Source organism: Eutrema salsugineum, unplaced genomic scaffold (genome assembly GCF_000478725.1).
Source record: "Eutrema salsugineum unplaced genomic scaffold, Eutsalg1_0 scaffold_1, whole genome shotgun sequence".
Taxonomy (NCBI): domain Eukaryota; kingdom Viridiplantae; phylum Streptophyta; class Magnoliopsida; order Brassicales; family Brassicaceae; genus Eutrema; species Eutrema salsugineum.
In genome coordinates, this window is record NW_006256909.1 from 5,397,772 (window position 1) to 5,422,908 (window position 25,137).

The 25,137-nt window shown below is 36.0% G+C and overlaps 5 protein-coding genes across 5 annotated transcripts; 1 reads left to right on the forward strand and 4 right to left on the reverse strand.

Moving 5' to 3' along the window:
* Positions 1 to 183: 183 nt before the first annotated feature.
* Positions 184 to 1,618, reverse strand: LOC18028157 (CBS domain-containing protein CBSX5). The gene is made up of 2 exons (XM_006413009.2): positions 1,241 to 1,618; positions 184 to 1,090 (listed from the first exon to the last, which is right to left on the reverse strand). Exons 1-2 carry the CDS (start codon positions 1,564 to 1,566, stop codon positions 238 to 240), a joined length of 1,179 nt encoding a protein of 392 aa, XP_006413072.1. The 5' UTR covers positions 1,567 to 1,618; the 3' UTR covers positions 184 to 237.
* A 5,482-nt stretch (positions 1,619 to 7,100) lies between these two features.
* LOC18028158 (stem-specific protein TSJT1) lies at positions 7,101 to 8,712 on the forward strand. The gene is made up of 4 exons (XM_006413010.2): positions 7,101 to 7,495; positions 7,602 to 7,842; positions 7,940 to 8,060; positions 8,353 to 8,712. The coding sequence occupies exons 1-4, from the start codon at positions 7,284 to 7,286 to the stop codon at positions 8,529 to 8,531; spliced, it is 753 nt and encodes a 250-aa protein (XP_006413073.1). The 5' UTR covers positions 7,101 to 7,283; the 3' UTR covers positions 8,532 to 8,712.
* Positions 8,713 to 8,900: 188 nt separating this feature from the next.
* LOC18028159 (protochlorophyllide reductase B, chloroplastic) lies at positions 8,901 to 10,675 on the reverse strand. The gene is made up of 4 exons (XM_006413011.2): positions 10,435 to 10,675; positions 9,797 to 10,328; positions 9,355 to 9,713; positions 8,901 to 9,256 (listed from the first exon to the last, which is right to left on the reverse strand). Exons 1-4 carry the CDS (start codon positions 10,594 to 10,596, stop codon positions 9,101 to 9,103), a joined length of 1,209 nt encoding a protein of 402 aa, XP_006413074.1. The 5' UTR covers positions 10,597 to 10,675; the 3' UTR covers positions 8,901 to 9,100.
* Positions 10,676 to 11,455: 780 nt separating this feature from the next.
* On the reverse strand, positions 11,456 to 13,071 carry LOC18028160. Its single transcript, XM_006413012.2, has 3 exons — positions 12,768 to 13,071; positions 12,463 to 12,668; positions 11,456 to 11,849 (listed from the first exon to the last, which is right to left on the reverse strand). Exons 1-3 carry the CDS (start codon positions 12,855 to 12,857, stop codon positions 11,624 to 11,626), a joined length of 522 nt encoding a protein of 173 aa, XP_006413075.1. The 5' UTR covers positions 12,858 to 13,071; the 3' UTR covers positions 11,456 to 11,623.
* Positions 13,072 to 13,697: 626 nt separating this feature from the next.
* LOC18028161 (COP1-interacting protein 7) lies at positions 13,698 to 17,926 on the reverse strand. Its single transcript, XM_006413013.2, has 9 exons — positions 17,868 to 17,926; positions 17,581 to 17,766; positions 17,367 to 17,488; positions 17,152 to 17,204; positions 17,015 to 17,058; positions 16,766 to 16,918; positions 16,461 to 16,687; positions 14,937 to 16,372; positions 13,698 to 14,862 (listed from the first exon to the last, which is right to left on the reverse strand). Exons 1-9 carry the CDS (start codon positions 17,924 to 17,926, stop codon positions 13,939 to 13,941), a joined length of 3,204 nt encoding a protein of 1,067 aa, XP_006413076.1. The 3' UTR covers positions 13,698 to 13,938.
* Between the last annotated feature and the right edge of the window lie 7,211 nt (positions 17,927 to 25,137).

A 25,137-nucleotide genomic window follows, 5' to 3' on the forward strand; every position in this document is an offset into this window, starting at 1 on the left:
GTGATTGAAAACGTTGTAATCGTTTCAATGGATTGAAAAAATGTTAATGATATTTTCTTAAATCAAAGTGATTGCTAATTAGTTAAACAAACCAAAAACGTTTATTTGATTAAATCACAAACTCCAACTGGCTCATTTACACCCAAAATCAAAAAACAAAAGAACCTCAACAACACTTTTGTTTTTTTTTTTTTTAAACAGGTTTTAGGACAAAACACAAAAGAAAAAAAAAACTTTTCAAATCATATTCTCCAAAAATTTCCTAAAAACTTTTAAGATATCAACAAAAGTAACCATGCCAACAAAACAACCATCTTTGTCAATCACCCACGTGTAATTCGTTCGATGAGCAATCGCTTGGATCATCACCGCCATTAACGAGCTCGTCGGATTACACACCACCGCCTCCGCCTTCCTCGCCATTCTTGCCGAAATGCTCATCGACCTCCCAAACGACGTCGTTCTTGCCGCAGATTCTTCCTCCGACGAATAATCCGACGTCGGCGACGACGAAGGTGAGAGAGACTCGAAGAGCGAGAGCAAACGCATCAGTCCCTTCTCCTCCAGACGATTCCTGACTTCCTGGAAGAAACTCTCCGGGGGATATCCACCGTCTAAGTACTCCATCAAGTATCCGGCGGAGAGCGTCGCCACCGCCGCAGCAGCTGTTTCGTCGCAGCAAGTAAGTGTCATCGGAGATATCTCTCCGATAAGACACATCAAGGAATTATCATCTCCTTCGCCGTCGACCACCGCGACGGAAGTTTGATCTACTAGAGCGCGGGAGATGGCGGAGACGACGGCGGAGGCGGAAGAGTTGTAATCGACGGCGAGGATTGCGTGAGTGCTGTTGATGATACCGAGATCGGAGATTGAAGTCGCCGGTAAAGGGGAGAATGAGGCGATGCATCCGAGGAGAAACTGTATGATGTCTTCTTGTGTGATCCAGCAGAATCTTTGTCCGTTGGAATGGTTGGTGGTGAGCGAAACGTTGTCGTTTTGCTGCCATTTCTTAATGATGGACTTGGTCCGTATAGGGACAATCAGATTCTGCGCTCCTTTGATTATCAGATCAATTGCTTCAACTAAGCTGATCAATCAAATCAACGTTAATACAAATGTAACTAAGTCAAAAACAGAGCATAGAAACAGAGGAAAAGGGGAAAGATTGAATTTTTATATAAACCCATGACTGGATTTTGAGTAATATAAAACAGAGAGAGATTGAACGAATACAAACCTGCAGGAGGGTTGAACATGGAGGACGAGGGAGCGAGTTTTGGGGAGAAGAACAGAGACAGGTGAGATTAAGGAAGAGAGTGTGTGGTCTTCGTCTTTGGACAAGTGGCAGATGACATCAGCCATTGATATCTTCCCCAAACACTCGCACTCTGCGGCATCGTCTCGGTCGTGATTGCAGTTCCAGACGGAGAGGAAAGGATCTTCAGAGGATTTGAGGGCAGTGATGGCGTCGGATACGGAGGAGGAAGAGGCAGAGAGACAAAGGAGAGGAGGCTTGCCGAGGCAGAGGTCGGAGACACCGTAGGAGAGAAGAGACAGTGCCATCAAATTCAACGAAAGAGAAGATGAAGTCTCTAGTAAGTGTGACGATGGACACAGAGAGAAAAAGAGAGAGAGGAGACAAAGTTATAAAACAAAAGAGATGGGTAGTACGATGTAAGTAGATCAGAGACCACCTCATCAGATTTTATAATCGAGTTTAGGATCCTCGATTCTGCATATCATAACGTTTATGTTTTTTTTTTCCAATAATAATGAATATTGATAACTTGGCTAGTGGCCAAGGACATAGAAAAATTAAAGATGATAATAGAATTGATAGATTACAAATTTAGCGTTTTGTTTAGTATTTTGCATGTTTTCTATCGGTAAAATATTTGTAAAATCCTACTTTTTCCGTTTTTATTATAAATGGTGTTTAAAATATGTATACATAATTTAAAAACTTATATAATTCTTGTTTTTTCTAAACGAAATTATTATTTATTATTTACATAAACACATCTTAACTATTGGTCGTTAAGTCATTTGATGGCAAGTGAATCAAGTTCTTATTCGTGATTTCTTGGAGAGTTTCTTAAAAAAGATAGAAGCTATTGAAGCTTTAAACGTTCAAGGAATTTACGTGTGTTGCGCCTACGTTTAACTGATTAAGTTATTTGTTTAGCAATAAATAAATAAAGGGTTTTATCGATAGTTAGACACTTACGAGTGATAATTGTTGTTCTTCTCTAATTGCAAAGCTTGTAGGCCACATTCTTCACCAAAATGTGGGCACTGGTTCGATGCTGAGTTTAATTCGTACAATTGCGTGTCTACTTTATAACCATCATTTCATTCATTTTTTCGGATTTTTCGATTCAAATTTCGCATAAGCTCATCAAAAGATAATGTTGGAAGTTAAGATCGATAGTCAGACGATAGAGTTACTCAACACACGCAATAATATATTGGTTATTACTTATTCAACGTCGTCTATAACCGAACTCATTCAAGTAACTAAGTAATAGAACAATGCAAACAGTAAGGCCACTACTCATTAGAAGCAAATGAATAGTATTTAAATCCATACTATATAGGTAAGCTTTTTTTCTTTTCAGATTAGGTAAGATTAGAAGCAAATGAATAACATTTAAATTCATACTCTATAGGTAAGATTAGGGGTAGGTTTGTATAGTGTTTCTTCGGGGTCGTTTAATAGAACGAACCCAAGATATAGATTAGAGATAACCAAACTTTTTGAATTTTATATTTCTGTTTTATGGGAGGGAAATTATGATCCTAATAGCAAAATTATGCAATTAATGGCTTTTGTGTTGTGACCTTTAATGATAGGTATAAAACACGTTCCAATTTTCGACTTACTCGGTTGCTCCAACTGTCCAACAAGCTGGCAGTGGCAGTTAAACACTGTTTATATTTCTGTTTTATGGGAGGGAAATTATGATCCTAATAGCAAAATTATGCAATTAATGGCTTTTGTGTTGTGACCTTTAATGATAGGTATAAAACACGTTCCAATTTTCGACTTACTCGGTTGCTCCAACTGTCCAACAAGCTGGCAGTGGCAGTTAAACACTGTTTTTCTCTTTTATTAATTAGTAGTCTCTTTATATTTATTTAGTTATCGTTTTAAAATTATACACACAGATTAAGAAAATATTAATTATATTAGTTTTTTAATATAAAAACATCATTAATTATCTATTTAAATACAATTCAACTAATAATAAAATAATTGGTATTATAAAACTAATTATAAAAAATAAAAAACTAATAAATGTTGCATTAAAAACTAAAAACAATAATTAATTTAAAACAAACAAAATTCTCTAAAATGACAATTAATTAAAAACCGAAGGAGTATTAAATAACTTTTTTAATACCAAGTCTATCGTTTTTTTTCCTAAGTTTGCAATCTTCATTTATCTTCTTATTTTCTTTGATAAAATACAGTTTCGAGGTCTATCTGATTACAATATTATATATGTATACGGATGGAAAGATCCCATTAAAAATACGCTTTCCAGTTCGTAAAAACAAAAAGTCGTACTTGCACGTAACGCAAAAGGTTGGCCAAGTGTTTTATTCTTCTTTTCCCTAGCCAAGTGTTTTCAAGGTACAGTGACTTACTTTCACACAAAAACATTTTTATCGTCTTGTTTTTCCAATGTGTTGTCAGCGGCGGAGCTAGAAAAAAAATTTACGGGGTCAATTTTAATTTATAATATATACTAAATAAATTTTACGAGGTCATTTAGTTAAATTATTAATATTATATCTAATTTTTACATAAAAATACAAATATTTATAAAAAAAATGAATTTCACCTGGGTCAATTGCACCCCCTCCCAACATGCTCCCGCCACTGTGTGTTGTGTGTTCTCTGTACACTATTTGATTATATGAACATTAATTAGTGATCACGTGAACCTGGTTTGCTTACAGCATGCAACATTTTTACTGTTTTATAGTACTAGAAGAACATTTTTTTTAGGATGTCAAACCTAATTAAAGGACTAATTTTCAATATTCTCCCCAATCTGAAATGGTACATATCAGAACAATTTTTTTCTGAAACCTTTCTTTTTTTCTCTCAAGTTGAGTGTTTTTTCGTCATCTTTTGATCGTGTGTTTTTGCCAATCTCGTTGCTTCTGTTTTGTCTTCGATTACGTGATCAGTGGATAGTGTGTTTGGTCTTCTCATAAGGAGGCCTGTTCATAAGTATGAGCCAAGACTAGTCCTCCGATGTGAAAGTTAAAAAGCCAGATATTTTAGACAATTTAGTTCAAAAATCTGGTAGTTTTCTTCTTCTTTTTTTTGGGGGGGGGGGATTCAAAATTTAATAGTTCTAAAATGCCTTTCTACTCTAGGGAAGTTTTACTCAGTTGTAAATCAAACTAAAATCAAAATTTGAAATAACTATATTTAGAATTAGACAGGACACAGTCACAGTAACAAACATAAGTCGAAGAGAACAGTCTTTCATGTATTGAATCCGATCCCTCTCTGTTACATGAACTGACATGACCTTTTGTTTTTTTGTCCGTAAAGAGATAAATACAGTAAAGGGAAACTAGTGTGGTCATTAGAATAAAGGGAAAGAACCTAATCACTTCTCAACCCTGGAAACTTGAAGTTTTGTATAGTTAAAATTATAAAATAATAAAATGAACATTAAGCAACTGGGTCCGACAAGAAAAGGAGCTAGCTATACATCAACGAATCCGACAAAAGTGTGACTTATACAATGACGTCACTGGTTAAAGAGTGCATTTTTGTAAAGACAGAATAATCTAATAAGACACTCGGATCCGTACGTATATAACTAAAGACTCCATGATCACTGTACGTTTTCATTAAATAACAAACTCCATCCTTTAAAAATATCACTAATTTACTCATAATTATTCTCTGGTTCCATGTAAGCATTTATTCTATTAAACCCAAGAAACAAAAATGGTCACCTTGCATGTACATGTTGGCTTTATATTTCGAAGCCTTACTTTTATTGTATGATGCTTTTATTAAGAAACTCGGACCGACTAATCATTTTCTTCACCAACATCAACATGTTATAAATCGTCGCGTTTACTAATTAAATAATATTTTTCAATTATTAGAAAGAGGACATTATTTAAATCTTTTGCTTGAGTTTCTAATTTTCTATATACATACGCTCAGAACGGTCATCAAGTTGGTATATAGATGGTGGAAACAATTAATTAAACAAAAAAACATATGACGCCAAAAAAAAAAAAAAACAAAAAAGCATAGAGCATTTTCTACTTAAAGCCTAGTAATACGAAAACGAACACTCTATTATTTTAGGTTTTTAAAAATGTAAAAAGAGCATCTAAATAAAAGTTCGTATATATATATATATATGACAACAATATTAGATTCAACGAAAGTAGGCGAACGAACGTGACTGCTCTCCAGCATTTTGTACAGTAGCTAACGAAGCAATGTGATCTGTGATTGTCCTTATATGGCACGTGCAACAGATAAGCAGATCTTTGATTTTCTTTTTACAAATTAATACCTACACAATAATAAACCAAACAAAGCAAAAAGGGTTGGTGAAAAAAAAAAAACCAAAAAGGGACCTTCAATTATAAAGACTTTCTTTCTTATATTGCAAGGCAGTGTGATTCAGGAGTTTTTACAGGGATGAGACGTGAAAAAACAAAGACGGCGGGTGAGATGTGTGGTTGCTTATCTTTCGATATTATTTGCTCGGTTAGTTGCAAGAATACATATGATATTGTTGGGTGACTTTTGGTTGGATATTATATGGTAAATTTGATTGAATTTCTGCATCCATGTCCGGTGATCTCCAACGTCAAACAAGTTATGCATAGTAGAAGCATGGTAGAAGCACATCACTATGCAATTTATACATGTTTTGGACCTTTTGGTTACCTGAAAGATTGATTGATTTCCACTTATCAAACTTAGTACATTGCTTTATTAGTCTAAAGGATTATAATGACTGCAAAGAGTTAGTCCAGATTTTGTTTATTAACGAGATCTCTTTAAACAACATATAAGAATGCTGTCGTCTTCCAAGGATTAAATCTAAAATAAAAGGTGATTCGATGACTCAAATCGGACGTCTTTTGGCCAAAAAAATAAAAAAATAAAAAATAAATCGGACGTCTATGTTTGTACTACAGTCCTAGACCTAAGAAGAATGGAAACAAATCCAGGGAAAAAAGAAGAAGATGATCCATTAGGCCCAAAAGTGAAATGAACTAATATGGGTAATTAAATATATCGTAATTGGGCCGATTTTTGGAAAATTCAGAATCAGCCTCCAACAAGTGTGCCAGTGAAAGTGATGACAATGATGCAATATTTCAAGTTCAACCTCGGGAACCACAAAATATCAGTTTCTATTTAGAAATGGAGTGAATGTGGTGAATTATCGGTAAGAAAAGCAAAAACCAAAAAATAATGAAAGTGTGAAGATAAGAACACATAAAAGTACGAGAATGCTTATCCCGTGACACTGACATCTTTCTTTCATGGCCCACCAATACCCATTTTCCTCGCTAGATAATCATAATACACAAAAGATTGCAAAACCAGACCTATCAATATCATTATTGTTTTTTTTTCTTTTTAATATCAATACTATATTTAAATCAAAAACAACGGATGTGAAGAAAAAAACAACAGGACAATATCATTATTTTCCGAAAACCGGATTACATATTTCCGTTTTGACAGTGGTTGGAGGACACGGAAGAAAGACGACAAACTACGAATTACTTCACATTTTTTTTTCTGTCGTTTCCAGATTGTGCCAAAAATAAGACATATATTGGTATTTCTCTATTCTTTTTTGTAGCAGACTTCAAAATGATCATTTATCTGAGATATTACAACAAATTCAATATCTAAAAACTTTCCCAAATTATAAAACAAGCCATGTCAATTTTTGTTTTATGTTTAAATAAGTCAAAACAGATAATGAACAGGATACATATGATAATGACTTAGATTAGACTATTTCGGAATAATATAAGAAGGCATAGTCGTGCCCTCATCCAAAACCGTTTTTATTCCCACAGGAAAAAGAAGATAAAACAGACAACGGACTAAAACAAATAGCCCACCGCCTCAAAATTACATATATATACACTCAGGAAATCTCGCCACTCTACGTACATCTGCATTTTTCCTTGAAAGATTCTTATTAATAGTGAAATAAAACTCTTTCTCTTAGATTTCATTTTTCATTGTTGGGTTAAAAATGTTGGCTATTTTTCACGAGGCGTTTGCTCATCCGCCGGAGGAACTACATAGTCCGGCGTCTGAGAAATGCTCTAAACAGCCAAAACTTCCAGGAGAAACCCTAAACGATTTCTTATCTCGTTACCCTCTCAACACTTTCTCCATGTCTTTTGGTCAAGCAGCTGTTCTTGCTTACGTTCGTCCCTCTGCTTCCTTCTCTATCCACCAGAGGTTAACATACACAGTCACACAGTCACAAATCTTGCTTAATTTTCTTCTTGTTTATAAGGTTCTTGATCCATTAATCTTCATTTTTTTTCTTCTTGAAATCTTATAGGCTGTTTTGTGGATTTGATGACATCTACTGTCTATTCTTTGGGAGCTTGAACAATCTGTGTGACCTAAACAAGCAATACGGTCTTACCAAGACAACAAACGAGGCCATGTTTGTGATTGAAGCTTATAGGACACTTAGAGACAGAGGTCCTTATCCAGCTGATCAGGTCGTCAAGGGTTTGGACGGAAGTTTTGCCTTTGTCGTTTATGATAGCAAAGCCGGTTCTGTCTTCACAGCTCTGGTACTTCTCACAAACCAGTCTAATTAAGCACTTTTTTGATGTTTTTGAGATGTTAAGGATTTTGAGAAACTTGAGGATTGATCATTTTTTCTTCTAGGGATCTGATGGAGGAGTCAAGCTCTTTTGGGGCATAGCTGCTGATGGATCTGTTGTGATATCAGATGATTTGGATGTTATCAAAGAGGGTTGTGCTAAATCTTTTGCTCCATTTCCTACAGGTAATAACTGAGTTAGTGCTTACAACACATAACACAAAATCTTCATTAAAAAAATACATGACATGCAAAGCTAGTACTGATGATTCTTGGTATGAAATTAGTAGAGCTCAATCTTTTTATTTTTAACAAACATAGGAGTTAAATTTAGCTATTTGATGCATCAAGATGTTGGTTTAGGTTAACCAAGGAGGGAACTGTGTGTATAGTTAAGCTATCTAGGGAAAACCAAGGAGGAAACTTAAATGTGTATGTATGATCCAACAAAGAATGAAATGTTTGGTGGATTTTGCAGGATGCATGTTCCACAGTGAAGGAGGGTTAATGAGCTTTGAGCATCCGATGAACAAGATCAAGGCGATGCCAAGAGTGGACAGTGAAGGAGTTCTATGCGGTGCCAACTTCAAGGTGGATGTGTACTCTCGTGTTAACAGTATCCCTCGTCGAGGAAGTGAAGCCAATTGGTCTCTCTGAAAAAGACGGTCTCTTTTTTTTTCTTGCACTTTCTTGTTCCGTTCTTGTTCTTCTCCACTTTCAGTTATGTACTGTTTTCTAATAAACCCATGAATAAGACTGTATATAGCGTTCGAGGTTCTGTTTCTACCTACTAGACAAATAAAATTTTCAACGCTCGTTATCTGGTTGATCAGAGTATGATTGATGTTCTTTAAACTTATGATCAAAATGCGTGAGAGAGAATTTCATCTTCTTCAGTAGTAAACTGCCTTAGAGGAGGAAGTCGATAATTTTCCATTCTTTTTCATGCTTGAAGGAACGAACAATTTTGAAGTGTAGATGACGAAACAGAGTATATAACTGGTCTCTTTTGGTGAAACACAGAGCAGATTTAAGGCTTAAGATTTGCCAACTTTTATTTCTTTTGTTGTGGGCTGGCTACTAGCCAAGCAGATCTACACTCAACAGACACTAACGAAAAACTCCGCAATAGAGTCAGACATCTAAAAATCCCGAATATCCTCTATGTTTCATCACTTGGTACATAGAGGTCTCATCAGAAGAAGAAAGAGATTTCAAATCATATTTTAGGCCAAGCCAACGAGCTTCTCACTGATCTCCCACACTTTACGAGCCTTGGCAACATCGCTTGCTTCTTCTGATAACTGGTTCTCAAAAGATGCCGAAGCCTTGTTCCAGCTCCAGTAAACCCCTGATTTCGTCAAGCTCGGATCACTCACCACCTGATCAAATACAAAAACTCTGTTTCTTGAGTACACAGCAAGAAAACTCTTTCCTTGTCTCACAATCTAAAAGAATATATATCTTAATTCTTTATTACCTGAGCAAGTCTTTTGCCAGACTCTGTCTCGGAGACATATCCTTTAGTGATATACTTCTGAAATGGAGGGAAGAGGGTACGGAAAAGAGGAATGTGCTCTCTGAACAAACCCGTGGAAGCGATGCAACCAGGGTAAAGCGAGGCAAATGTTACTCCAGTTTCTTCATGGTAACGCCTGTGAAACTCTTGCATCGTCAGCATATTGCAGACTTTACTGTCTTTGTAAGCCTTTGCACCGTCGAAATCTCCTCCATCAATCATCGCCGAGCTGTTTAAACCGTTCAATCCGCCAGCTAAACCTCTCAAATCCCCGAGATTCGCCTTTGGTGGTACATTACCAGCCAATGTATTTGTGTTCCCTAAACCAAAAACAGAGATACAATGATCAAAAGTCTTTCTCTAGCGTGCAATGTAGTAGGTCTATATAGATTCTAGACAATACCAGTGATGGATCCGACGATAATGAGACGCTTTGAAGGGTAATCAGATTTCTTCAAGTCATCAAGCAACAACCTAGAGAGAAGAAAATGTCCCAAATGATTCGTAGCAACGCTAAGCTCAAACCCTTCTGCACTGTAAGTAGGCTCTTTAGCTGTCGGGAAGTAAACCGCAGCGTTGCAGACCAGAACATCGAGAGGCATCTCCGATCTCCTGAAGTTATCAACGAACTGTCTCACGCTGTCCAAAGAGGCCAAGTCTAAATGCATCACCGTGTAGCTGTCTTTAGGCATCCCTGCGGATTTAGCGGCTCTCTCTGCTTTAAGGAAGTCTCTGCACGCCATTATCACGTGCCATTTCCCTGTCTCGGCAAGAGCTTTAGCTGTGGCTAGACCTAACCCAGATGAGGCTCCCGTGACCACCACGTTTCCTTTCCTCAACGTTTTCTTGCCATCCGCGGAAGATTTTGTGACCGAGGGACTTGAAGTCGCAGCGGTTTGGGCTCGAATTGCTACATTCCTCAAGCTGTGTTCTCTCTGCATATTAAATAAGTATCTCTGAATCAATTAACCATTACTAATCACTCGCAAAAGAAGGGTTTTACAAGACTGATGTAGCTAGTAATTGACAGTTGTTATGTACCTTGAATCTTAATGAGGACGAGCCATGTTCGGATTTGATTTGGTCAGTAATGGAGACACCAAAAAGACTCGAGTCCTTGAAGGATGATGAAGAAGCATTCAATTTTGCATCTTTTCGGACAGAGAAAGCAGAGGAGACCAACGAAGCAGCTTGAAGTGCCATTTTTGGAAAAAGAAAACAACAGAGAGTGAGAGATAGCAAAAGCGATTGAAGTAGAAGACTACCGAAGTGGATATTTTGCGAGAGAGAGTGTGTGCGTATATGTACTCGCGAACGAGTGGAGGAGGTGATATTCGGACAAGGGAAGACTGGTCCCCACAGAGATCACCGAAGATGTGTGGATAACATTATCTTAAAGAAAGTATCTGCCACGTCATAGCTGAATATCCAATGAGAAATCGAGGGTTAGATTTCCCTCACAGAAGATATTTTATTTAATAGATGTTTTTGGCTTAAGAACAAGAGACAGTTGCAAAAAGGATGGTGATTGGTGTTTATGGGATTCCATCCTTTGGCATGGGAGAAGGAGATATCTTCTGCTAGTTGTTAACTTGTTATGGACACTCTGATGTTTGGATAATTTGTCACATTTTTCTTTTGAAACCATGGTTTTTATCCGTAACATTCGGAATTGTTTTGAACTGTAAGTGAAATCTTAATATCAATTCTGTAATTTTTAAGTTATATTTTTAGTTTTGAATACTAATTATTAAGTAAAAAAAAAAGGAATACTAAAAAAAAAAAGAATACTAATTATTGTACCGCTAATCCGTTATATATAGTAGCATACTGTGATCGTCTACCATCATCTTACAACTACCATTCACATTGAGAAAAAAATCTTACCATTTTGTATCACCAACCGAATCTAAAATTACGTTCAAGTTTAAATATTTTTTTTTCTGTCAGAATTACATCTTATTATTGAATAAATGATATAGCATATGTTGAACAAACATAACATTAGCACACATGTCACAACCACTAACTATAAATCGTAATGCGTCAAATTACATCCGCCTTGCAAAAACAACATTTCAATTCAATTCCATACAAATCAGTCTACAAAACTCATAGTTGTACCCTCAACTTTACATATTTTGCAGTCATACATAAAAATGAAACAACAACCCCAAAATATGATATTAGCACATAGAAAAGAAACAAACTTATTATGTTGGTTAATCCTCTAGTAAGGCGAGAGGGAGGCCTCAGCAGCAGAGGAGTAGTAGAAATAATAGAACTGAGAGACAATGGCGTTGAAGAAGACGAAAGAGGCGCCTGCAGCGAAGACGCCCTTTCGAAGAGTTTGACAATCAGGAGGATTGTCCATAAACATTGTCCTGTACTTGGTGTGGTATGCATTTTCTACGGATCCAGCTAATAGACATATCTCCGCTATCAAGAAGAACATCCTTTTTTCCGCCAAGAAAACAATAATCAAAATGTGAAAAAAAAAAAAAACATTAGCACAATTTCGTGTTTTGCTGGTTGAATGAAAGTCTTGTGCATTTTATCAATTCAGTGTTAGATTGAAGCACAGTTGAATTAGTAAAAAAGATAATAAGCATGTTTGGTTTTATAACGGATTCAAATGCTTGGTAATTTAGAATTGACCTACGGAAACATTAGTGGTTTAAAAAGAGAATGAAAATCTGCAATTTAATCGTTAGATAAATTGTGACATTCAAAACATAGTAGATTGATGATAGTTACTATTCTATTTTGTTTTTAATTAACACGTTTGTGTTCCTTACTTCTCATCAATCTATCATCCAGTACACGTTCTAATGTATATCGAATGAAATCCGAATGCATCTTCGATAGTGGATTTGAAATCTCAAATCATCTTTGTAATTTACATAATTGCTAGCTACAACTTTGGTTTTGGTTTAGGCCGGCTTTATTTATTTTAAACCGAATCATAATCGCCCTACTAGAACCGTCATGTCCAAGGTAACTTAACCTAGAGGGTTTTATATTTGATGAACTGACTGAGTTAAAATCATAAAAGAGTATATATCTTACCAGCTGACAATGAAGAGAACGAGGGCAAGAGCGCGTGAACCACCAGGCTTGAGAGGCTTTCCACAACAGAAGCAGCGGCTAACGAGCATGATAAGAAGTTGACTAGCCACTGAGAACAAAAAGGCTCCAACTCCATACCCTGTGGCTCTGTCCGAATCATACACACAGTAGTTGTATTGCACCTCAGTGTCCTGCATAACCCTTGCCTGCCCCACCAAATAATATTAGAAAAAAACAAATATTATTCAAAATGTTAAGAGAGAGATCACATCTTGCTGAATGGGATGTGTATATGTAAGACTCACAGTGCTTCTTCTTTGTTCAGCAGCAACGGCGAGACCAAAGGCAATGAGGTTGAACACAAAGACTATGGCTGAGACAATCTTCGACGCCATGGTCACTTTACTCTCTTCTCTTTCGCAAAATGCTTCTTTAGATATAAAGACAACCTTGTTTGCTCAGATTTGATCGTCTCGCCTAATGGGAAAAGACACTTTACCTATTTTTTGAAATCGGTATTTCACCTTTTATTTATTTATTGTTCAATACAAAGTACTCTTTATGTCTTGGAAACTTTTTTCTAAGAAGTTGGGGAAAAATGGAAGGTAGTCCGAGGATGCGTAGAGCGAAAGATATAAACAGAGCTGCCTTGTGGAACAATTTTCTGCTGTTTATGATAAGATATTAGTTTTGTTAAAAACTAAAATGAGCTGTCTCCTCAATTTTTTTTTGAAGTATAAATATTTCTATGAAATTAACGTGATGGATAAATTTTTTCATTTTTCTTTTTCATCGTTACTAAGCTTCGGAGTGGAAAACAGCTTGAAAAATGCCTAAGAACGTGAAAAGAGATAACGCGGGAATTAGATTCCCACTTGATGGGAACATGTTACCACAATAAAGATTAACAAAAAAAAAGTAAAACGGGAGAAATGCTTATAAAAGTTGTAGTTGGATGGGTAATGTCGAAGACTTCTGCATCAATCTAAGAGAACCAAATGCTTAAATTTGAAGAATCTTCTCACCAAATTTTATGAGAGTATTTTCGTATCTTCTACTAAAATTAAAATAATTAAAATTATTCATCATTATCTCAATTCCTCGATTTTTTATATTACTTACTAGTTAGTTCGTATTGTTTTTTTCTGATGTTCGTATTGTTTTTTCTGATATTCGTATTGTTTTTCTGATGATCACGATTCCCATATCACCGATAAAATAGTTTTAGTTACAAAATCCAAAATAACCTTACTTTATTCAAACTCACCAAACCATTTTTATGCACCAATGCTATCAAGAACAAATAAACAATGAAATATATAAACAGCAATCAAGTCGATAAAAGACGAAACAGAATTTTAAAATCAGACAAGAAAAAAATTTAAAGAATAAAAACCGAAAAGTATTTAAAACCGGCTTTCCAACCGAACTCAACACGACGTCGTAACAATGCTCCGATAACTCCAGAGAAGAGATCTAACTTCGGTTTTTCTTTCCAAACATAAGAAGCTTCCTGAAGACTTTAGCTGTCCCTTTCGGAGACGTCTCTTCACTGTTCCATTTCTTCCTCGAATGATCTGTTTCAGTCGCCGGCGGAGTCGAGATGTCATTCTCCGAGACAGTTGGTGAGAAATAATACTTCTCCTCCATATTTGTTTCTGAAAATGTCACCGATTTCTTCGGAGACAACGGTTTTGGCGGTGAAACCTTGACTTCTCCGACATCTTCTGAACAATCGTTCGTCGTGATTTGCTGCTTTTCTTCACAGGCAGATGTCTTCTTCACTATTTCCTGATCATCGATTTTCATCTGATCTTGTACTTTCTGATGATTGGCGAATGATTTTTCATCGGCGATGATTTCATTTGGTCCGTTGTTTCCTCTGGAAATTTCTTCCGATGATAAGCTATGCAACTCTTTAATGTCTTTGAAATCATCAACAGAAGAAACAGGAGGAGGTTCATCAACTTGCTTCACCGGCAAGTAAGACTCTGAATCTTCCACTGTTTCCTTGATTTCGAGACTCGGGTCACGAGAAAGTTCCAGACTTTTCGCATCTGATTTACCTACTTTACTCGATTTTTTGTCCTGAGATTTCTCTGTCTTGTTTGCTAAAGGTTTTGATGCTCTATTGATTACTGGTTTTTGTTGTGGCTCCTTTGGTGCGGTCCTGGCTACAGCAAGGCGCTCAATGGTGGAACTTCTGAGTACCGGCCTAGCCTTTGGCTGTGCGGCTTCTGGGGTCTTCTCTTTCTTTGTCATGCTCTTCACGGTTTTATCTGCTGTAGGAGCTTTCTTGGACGCTAAGGAACTTGATACACTACCATTAGAACTCTTCTCAGCAATTCTCTTTTGCCTCTGAATCAAAAGTTCTTCCATTCTCTTTTTTCTCTCTTCCTCCTATCAAATACAAAATCCAGATGAGAAAAAATGAAACTAATCAAGAAAGAAGAGAAGCGGTTACGGAAAATTACCAACTCGGATTTGGTTTTGGTGGCAGCAGCTCTACTTCCCCAAGGAGGTCTCTTAGCTTTCGATGGGCCAGGTCTACCTAATCCTCTTAACTTTGCATCCTTCCCCTTGGAGACGCCACGGCTTTTCTTTTCTTTACCATCTGAGGTTTGTTCACCTGCAGAGGCCTTTGTAGTGGTTTCCAAATCGGTTTTGCTTTTCTCTTGAGCCAAAGTGTTAGTCTCGAAGTCAATTTCAGGGGTCCATGGTAACAATGTAGGTGTAACATCTTGTTCCCGTCCAAGAACCATGAAAAGGTCATCTGGCTCATGCTGAGTGAACTCTGGTGCATGGTTTTCTTGTTGGGTGATTCCGTAAACATCTGAGTCCATGATGTCTGTTCTTAATCGAGATTCTTCCACTTGGCCCTCAACACGAGAATGGATCATGAACGAGTCATCGGTCAGGACATCTCTCTCGCTGCTCCTCGTTAGGTGGAAATCGTCTCCTACAAATGTCTTTACAAGACTTGGATCTCTTTCTGTATCTGCTTGGTTACGTATGAACCAATCCTCTTCCGTCTCATTTCTGCCTCTGAGCTTCCCATCATAAACAGACATCTCTGCCTGCGAATAACTTCTTGATTCACCATCTCTACCTGGATTCAACATCTCCTCGTCGTAGTTGTTCTCTCTCCTTATCAGGCGAACATTCTCACCCGCGTCGAGTTTCTTAATACTGCTTTCTCTGTCCCAATCCTCATTCACATTTGCAACCAAGAAAGAATCATCCATAGGCGGTTCTCTCTTTCTCACAACTTCTGACTCCATGTTTAACGGAGATGATGATGTTTGCAGTGATTCTTCTTCATCTTTGTCTTTCAAAAGAAGGTTTTGGAAAGCATCCCAATTATCATTCCCTTTAGTTTCCTTACTACCTGAATCATCGTCCTCACTGTGATTTTTGTGTTTCCTCCGACGGCGTGAAGTTGATTTATTCCGTTTCTCCAGTGAGCCAATGGCTTCTTCTACTTGCTGCTTGATGGAATCTCCATCTACAAACCCTTCTTCTTCCTCAGACTCCTCCGAATCGCTCTCCTTTGCTCCATTCCTCTTTGAGGTTATATAATTTATGTTGCGTATAACCACTTTTCTAGATGATTTCTTCCCTTCATTTCCGTCTTCTGATACGGTCTCAGCACTGGACTCATCGCTTGGCTCGGTGGATTCAGCTTGCTTTGACTTCTTCTTCTTCTTCTTATTCTTCTTCTTTTTCTTGGAAGACTTCTCACTTGACTCCAAATCTCCCATGTTTACAGGCCATTGCATATTCCCAGGGAAATACGGTGATTGGCCCTGCATCCCCGGAAACATATAAGGAGGATACCCATGTCCTTGGAAGTTTTGCATGTACTGAGGAAAATGGTTTGGCCATGGCATTGCCATTTGAGCTCTCCCTTCTGCACAATGCGATCAATTCAGCTTTTAGTTACTAACCAATCAAAGAATCATGCAATGAAAAAATCAGAACTGAATGCTTCTAAGAACCTTGGCTAGTCTCGAAGCTGCCCTGGCTCGAGGCATCCATGGAGTTCCCATGCTTCACGTTTGTAGCATTCAACAAATCATTCTCTTCACCAGCAAGTATGATCCCAGAGTCACCCATGAAGGACAACTCAGGCCTAGGAAATGCTTGCATAGCCGTGATTTGGTCCACCCACATTCTATCTTCGTTCTTTCTCTTGCACAAGTCCACAAAGTTAACACACGCTTCCCTGGACAAAACTCATTCATATGATTTATCGTACAAATGTCACGAGCAACACAACGACATGAATGGTTCAGTTGCTTACCTTAAACGCGAAGCTCCAAAAGCATCGGCGAAAGACAAGAGGTCATCCATGTAGTCCAATTCAAACCCAACAACCAAAGCTCGAGCGTAAGCCATGGCTTGCTCTTTGCACAAAGCCGCTTTGCGGTTCTCCAAAACACGCTGAAGACCAACCCTATTTCATTCATTTCACCGCTTCTCAGGATCAATCAACTTCTCATAACCAGTCCACAAGACAAAAAGAAGAGAAAGACTAACCCCTAAAACTTACTTAGAATTTTCTTCCCCATTGTCTCCATCAGATTCACCTTTTGCCTATACAAAAACAGAGTCAGAAACAATTGCCTATATACACAATTATCAAGCAAGAACTCAGCTTTTGGCATCTAATAGGGGGAAAAGAATCACCTTTGATAAAGCCGTAGACTTGTGAGAAGTCCATGTACTGCCCAACTCGTTTCCTATGTATATGCAAGAGATTACACAATGTTGAAAAATGCCAACTCTTTAGCTAATTAACTTAATTTTGAATATCTGATTCATGATTTTGGTGCCCATAATTCTTACTGTTGCCTGATTTCTTTCTAAAAACCCTTTTAGAGAGATTCTGTGTCCAAACATACCTTCTGCTTCGCCGGAAATGGCGGCTGCATTAGACTGAATCGAATCCTCGATCTGCTCAATCTCCTTCTCCAATGTTACTGACCTCTCAAGAACCTCGGGAGTGGTCACGAATCGCACAAACCTTTTGCCCAAAATCGGAAACGAAACTTTAGCCCTTTTTTGTGGTTCAGAGACGAAAGACGGAAACTTTTCTAGAAGACGGAGAGATTTTACCTCTGAAGCGTCACTTTGGTAAACCAAGGAACGCCGGCGCCGGCGACGGAGGAAGGCCGGAGGGTAACGGAATATCCGCCTTTAGAAATCTGATCTCTAACGCTCTTGAGATGTGTAACGAACGGCTGAAAAATCCCCGAAGCAAGTTTCTCGTTCTCGCCACCGGAGAAAATCACAAGCTCACATCTTCAGGCCAAAAAAAAAAAAGTAAAACAGAGAGAATCAGCATATAGAGAATTGTGTCAATATGGTTAAGAACAATGAAAAGGCCTAGCTTTTAGAGTTACCTTGTCCTGGTGGGTGTGAGTTGAAACAGAGCATAGTCAAGTCTTGTTCTGGGATCCATTAAAAGACCCAACAAGCAAACACAAAAAGATGGGTCAATTTAAGTTTCACCAGGATTTGAAGCACTTATGGTGATGCTCAAGAATGTTCATAGAATTTCTGATTTATTTGCAGAGAGAGAGAGAGAGAGAGTAAAGAGAATGTTTCGTGACAGCTAAGAGATAGAGAAGAGAGAGAGAAGCAAAAGCTGTAGGAACGATTGAGATCCAGAAGCGAGCACATGCACTGAAGCTCAGACATTCAGATGAAGAAGAAAGAGGAGAGAGGTTTTCATGGAGTTTGATTTTTTGTTTTCCTTTTTTTCTTCCTTTTACATATATTAATCATATGCCCATGTGGGTCCCCTCGTTCTATACGCCGACATACACATTTCACCGATATACATATACTTCTGTCGACTTTGACTATACTCAGTATATTTTTGTTTGTTTTTTTTTTTCTTTTTAACATGTGATAATCTTACCAAACATTGCAAAACTTATGGTATAGTATACGATCGATTGATCGATCAATACATTTAGGGGGGGATTGAAGTAGGAAATTAGGGAGGAATCTAGTCATCTCCCACTGACTATAACTTGGTTGCATTCCCTAAATAACTTTATTGAATGGTGGAACAGAAAAACGATTCGCCAATATCATTTGAGTTCATGGATTTTCCCGTTATCATATCATTGAGTTCTCTACAATCACATTCAATTATAATCCATATGAAACCTCAAAATCAATGATCTAAGAGACTCGTTCCTTTTTTTTGGTTAAAGAAAGAGACTCATTCCTTCAACTTCCAATGCATGCCTGCCTTGCTTTAATTATCCAGCCCGTCCCAACAAATTTTTTTTCCACAAACTGAATTCATTTTAGAAAGTGGTGCATGGCATGGCAGAGTCTCAACCAAGTTTCAAGTTTTGTAATTAGTTACAATAAAAAATTTGTATTTGAAGTGGTAATAAACTAATAATAAATGACAGAGAAAATGTTTGTAAGTTATATGGATTTAATTTATAAATTTGATCAAATAACAAGTGTTTTGTTGGAAATGAAAAGTGTTAGTTGACATGTCAGAAATCTGTCAAAAGCTTGGATACCAATAGAGACAAATGATAGACAATAACAGTTACTCAAAGAAAGATATACTAATAATATAGAAAATATATTGCAAAAATGGTGGTTTTTTTTGCTAAATATATTATTTGTCTTAGCTTGGAGGGGAAACAAGCGAGTTACATAATTATTTCATAGATGTTTCATACCATGTGAGGTGAAGAATGGTGCGACATTATTGTACAAGATAAATGATGAAGTAGCAGTGTTCCCACACATTCGAAATTATTGAATTGTTTATAGTGTTTTCATGAACAAGTTATAACTTATAAAGTGATGCAAATTTTATTTTACCGTGGATATTTTACATTAAATTTCTATCAAATCTGAGAGGTGTGATTCGCTGCGGAACTCTCACTCCAGCTTGGTAAAATCAAATGGTTTTTTTGTTGTCCTTAAATCTTACGAAGATAAGTAGTTGTTGTTTTCTTAGCAAAAAAAGAAGAAGATAAGTTGTTGTAATCACGAAGTTTTGTCCAATGTTACAAGTTAATTAGTTTTTAGTTTGATAATTGTGTAAAAGGTTGGAGATTATCATCATCAATGATGGTAAAGTGGCTAATCACCAGAAAAGGTAACATTGTTGGTTAGCATATATGCTTCATTAAATAAATCACAAGATTATCGCCAAAAAGGTATAACCACTTGTAGTAACCAACTCAAGAATAGTCATAGTGAAGTTGTGTTTGTAATAATTATATAAGAAGTTTTAAGTATTATGATTACTATTAATGTGGGTCACGTGATTGATCAGTTGTAGCTACTTGTCTTCCTATACTTCTTGTCAAAGGATATCGAGAAATGAAGATTCCGTTATTATTTTTTCTTGATCAATTGTAGCTACTTGTCTTCCTAGACTTCTTGTATCATTCGCATCATCAAATGATATAAATTAAACATTTACAATAAAAATAAATTCTTTTTTGTCGCTGCAACAGATATGTTATCGTCCAAAATCAATCACAATTAGAGAGCAGGCATTAAGAAGAATGACAAAAGAAGACGATTAAATAAAAAGTCGCACATGAGTAAATTTTGGATTTTGTTTTTTTTTTTGGTTTTAAGAGTAAATTTTGGATTGTTCCTGTCGTCTCTAAATTTGTTCACCCCTAATTTTTTTCAAACTACATCCAGAATTTAATTCGGTTAATTTTAGAATAATACGGTGAAATACATTCGAGGCTTAAGCATATTATAAAGTTTAAAGTTAATAAAAAGATGTTTGGAAACTAGTTTGGTTTTGCGTTGCAATACTAGGTGAACTAGTTTGTTATATTTTCACCTTTTTTTTGCTATGAAACTTTCTTATAACAAACTACAACTTTTAGGAAAGAATGTTGATATCAATTCAGTAGTATTATTGTAGTCTAGTGGTTAAATGTGTCCGTGTTTTATATATAGACAGTTCAAACCCAAATGCTCTTTCATCACCTAGCTAGCCATGCGGGATTAATTCTCACCGCGAGGAACAAGCTCAATGGATGAGGGAATATCTCATCTACACTTGCTATAATTTCCTTGGATCAACTTCGAAATTCCTAGAACACCTATATTCAGCGATGACCAGCAATAACGATCAGTAACACGTTTTGTTATTCGCTTTATAGTTGCTAACAAGTAACAACTAGTGATTAGAAAAAACAACTAAATTTTGTTTGTTTTGTAATCGGTGATTTGACATATTACAAATTTCAACAATTAGTGACTAAAACATCTTAAAACATTGAAATTTTTAACGTTATAAATTTCAAATCAAGGAGTAGTCATTTAACATGTCATTGTTGCTAAAGACTACAATATCCGAATTGAATTGTTGTAACGTGTCATTGCCACTGATGACTGCAAAACGAGTATGATTTAGTTGATGATCGTTTGCGCCAACAACTACGTAACGAACATAACCATGTTTTATGATTGGTAATTCTTTTCTCATTAATCATTTTACAGATGTCTCGCACTTTCTCTCGCAATAGATCTCTACGAAACCTCAGTCAATGCGCTCACTAGAACTTGATTGTTGTTGAGCTTACATGTAACCATACATCATATGCGAGAGAGAAACACAAGACATCACTAACACCACCCACGCACCTAAGACCATCTAATTCACGATATTATATAAGGAATTAGACATCTTCGTCTCCTATGCCAATCCTATCAACAACGATGATCTCAAGGTCCCCTGGACTCACACTCATGGTGAAATCAGCATAATATTTTCGTTGTTGAAAGGATTGGTTTTTTTAGCGACTCCTTGTTGGAGGTGAAAACCGCACCCCGGTTTTCTCCGGTACAAACCGAGATCGGCGTAACGTAAGTCTGGTTTATGAAGGAATGTACCGGAAAGATTGGGCCGAGTAAAGATTTGGGCCGAATGCAGCCCATTAAGCCGAGGTCAGCGAGAAGCTTCTCGAAGGAATCGAGAAGTTTCCCGAGTTCGGTCAAGAATGGAAAGTTTCCTAATGGAAAAAGGAAACTACTATGAGAAAAGGAAAAGGACCGAGAGAAAAGGAAAGACCTCTCGGTCCCATATCGCCGAAGATGTATTTGACGACCGACTCAGAGAATATATATAAAAGAAGACGAATCGACACCAGAGAACACAAAAAATTCCAGAGAAGACTTAGAAACTGAGAACTCATCGTTTTAGATTCTTAGTTTCATAAAGTCTTAGTTCGTTATTCCTTACTTAATAACCGAACTCAGTTGTATTCCTTCGATTCGATCTAATAAAACCAAGATTATCGATCTAAATACTGTTTTGCCCCTTTGTCGATATTCACATATCAACACTCCTCTATCGTATTGCCTACACATTCTCTCTGTTTCCAAATTGTTTTTTCAAGTTCTTAGTTTCGTTTTTGTTGGTAACATTCTTGCACACTTTAAAATTGTATAAACCCATGTGTAATAACATTTTTTTGTTGATGATAAGTTTAACTTTTCAAAAGAAACATATATAGTTGAGAACCTACAAATTAGTAAAAAAAAAAAATAACTATATATAATATCTCTAACTTCCTGAATTCAAAATGTTCTCATATACATTTTTTCAAATTTACCTTCTTCCCAAGTTGGCGGAGGATTTAGTTAAGAGGTAGTAGAAAGAGGAACATGAGAAGTTGTATCTCGTCGAGAGATCCGCAACGTGACTTCGGAGATTAATTGAATCATTTCTCCGGCGAATTCAAGCACCGGCTGCCGGACAAATCGCGCCCATAGTCCCAACACACCTACCATCACCATCCCCGTCTCCGCCATCATTTCTTCCTCTTCTTCTCCTTTGAATCTCCCTAATATGTCTATGATCATAAATTTGATACGAGACACGACTTATTGTTTAAGTTTTTTTGTGAGGGATAAGTCCAAAAGCTGAAGAGAGTGGCCATATAAAGCTGGGACTATTTTCTTGATTTCATGCGGGGGTTGCAACCACCAGAAGTTGCTTCAGCCAACGGTCATTAAAGAAGTCGTTTAATATCTCTCTGAATAGACCAGAGGGTTCGCTTAGGTTTTGTTTCTGGAAACTTGATTCTTGACATGAAAGAAATTGTACAGAATTAATTTCCAAGTTTTTAAGTTAATAATACTCTCCGAAAATCAAGTACGAGTAAATCTCTTTTCTTAATTTTTTTTTTGCTAGATATTAATTTTGTTTTTCGTCCTTGAGTATATGCCGAGGAATATGATGTGTAAATTTTTAACGGTGCCAAGTCAAAGTGGAATTCGACGGCTCGTGTTGCACAAGGGATGGCAGAATAAATAAAAAGTAGACCAGCGAACAGAAAGTTCATAGCATATACTAAAATAGCCATATATCAACCTCCAATATGAAAGAGTTTAATCCTTTGTAATTAGTGGCTAACTTTTTTTATGCAAAATTAGTGACTGCCTATATTCCCTAGTTCCCATACAAATCAAAACTCCTCGAGAGAAGAAAATGCAGGTTATGGCCTTCCAATTCAATCGAAAATGCAGGTCTAAGCAAGCTTTCATAATTAACAAAATGTTACTGAATACATACATATTTCCCTTAATGTAGACTTCCTGCAAATTAATGATAACTGTACAACGCAACTTTATGAATCTACTTTACATTCTTCTTGTAAGACTTAAATCTTTTTATTTTTATTTTTTATAACGGAGGATCTCTGATCGAAGTCCTTAATTTGGACTAATCTCCATAACATATGGAAGAATCAAATATTATTGCTATGAAGACAACTAACTATTATTGAGAATGTAGTGATGAACTTTGAGTCCTAATCTCCTAACTCTAAGATGAATCTGAAACTACTATAAACTGTTAACCCTTTGCCAGAGAAAAATAGAACTATAAACTGGTTTGTAAGACTTAATTTTAATGTTAGGAAGATAAACAAAACGTGTAAGAACGAAAAAATCTGACTAGCTAGCGTTAAATGCGATAGTACTAGAAAATGGGTATTTATACCGCTCGGGGAATGTTTTGCAGGCACATCGTTTTATTTTTGAGCAAGTGTATAATGTTGCACAGATGATTCTCCCCACCGTGTAAAAATAATGAAAAATAAATTTAATTTATATTGATTGAATATTTTTTTTAGTTTGTAATCAATTTGAGTAAGTTTTTCAATCCTGGTCAACAGATTAGGAGAGGCTTGGTCAACCACATTTAGTGCATGTGATTAATCTCTTTCTAATTTAAGAAATCAAGGCAAGCCAAAATTCCTCTATATGAGTTGACTTTCCTTTAACTAAAATTTAATTCCGTTCATTAACATTTGTAATAATTTAATTTATAGGAATTAGGAAAACCAGATGTCGACGTTTTGTTCATATTTGTTGAACCGAATAATAGAAATCATAATTTTTTGTGTGGTTAAAGAGTATATCTGTGTATATATATATATATATATATATAATTCATTTGGATTTAATTTATATGCATTATATAATGCATCCACCAGAAATTACCAAAAATATTGATATATTAAAAAAAAAAATATTATATCTATCACACTTAAAACCTACATAAACATAATGAGTACTCATGTTATTGTGAACTTGTAATAACCAAGTTGTTTTAATTAGTGGATGATCGCATGCTCAACTCTTACTTTTTGATTTCTTAAGTGGACGTTCCATTTCTTATGTTTTGTCATCTGTTATACTGCCATTTTGTTTATGTTAGTTTAGTAGTTCTGTTTCGTTTCATATTCCGAAAGATTGATATCTCCATTAGTAAGCTCTTTGATTTAGAACACTTTAAAAGTGTTTATCAAGTGGTACATATTGGTTTGATGGTTTCCATGATCAGTGTCAAACGCATGCAATCACAACGCGAGAGAATCACTCAAACTTTTTTTTTTGTTTTTTAAAGAGAGAATCACTCAAACAGTAAAAAAATACAATTAATCAAATATATGGGCTTAAATATTCCAGCTGAATAGTAAAACATCAGAATCTTCCAATAATCAAATAGTTGAAAAAACTAACTGAATAACGTTTTTATAAAACAATCATAAAATAATCAAATTACTGATAAAGAAGTATATTCATCATTACTGATGTGATATTTGAAAACATAACAATTCTTGATTATTCAACCTTTTTCAGAAATAATTCACTTAAGGAAACATAAATAACTAAACAACTTATTAAATTTTGTTTAATCCTTAATAAATTATGTTTGTTTTTTTCATGTACAGAAATAAATTTGTTTGTGTACAATATTTATTTATTTATTGCACATTAATTCATTTTTATTTTATACTAAAAAATAAATAAATTATTTTATTAGCCGTGTTGAGAGAAAACTTGCATAGCTCTCTTATAAAATATTGGCTTATTTAAAATTAATTATAATTAATTTTTAAAGATTTTGATGATTTAATTATTTAATTGGAAAAAAACAAAAGAAAAGGAAAAAAGCTTAGCAAATCTCAGATTGATTTATTATTAAATTTAAATGTTTTTTTTCAAAGGATAACAAACGTCCCACTCTAAAAGCGTGCTTAGTAACAGAAGCATTTTTCTAAGAATCTTCCTTCTATATAATCCCTTATATCTCTCTCTCACTTCCCTTACGTGAACCCTAGTTTCTCTTTATTTAGCTTAACTAAAAGA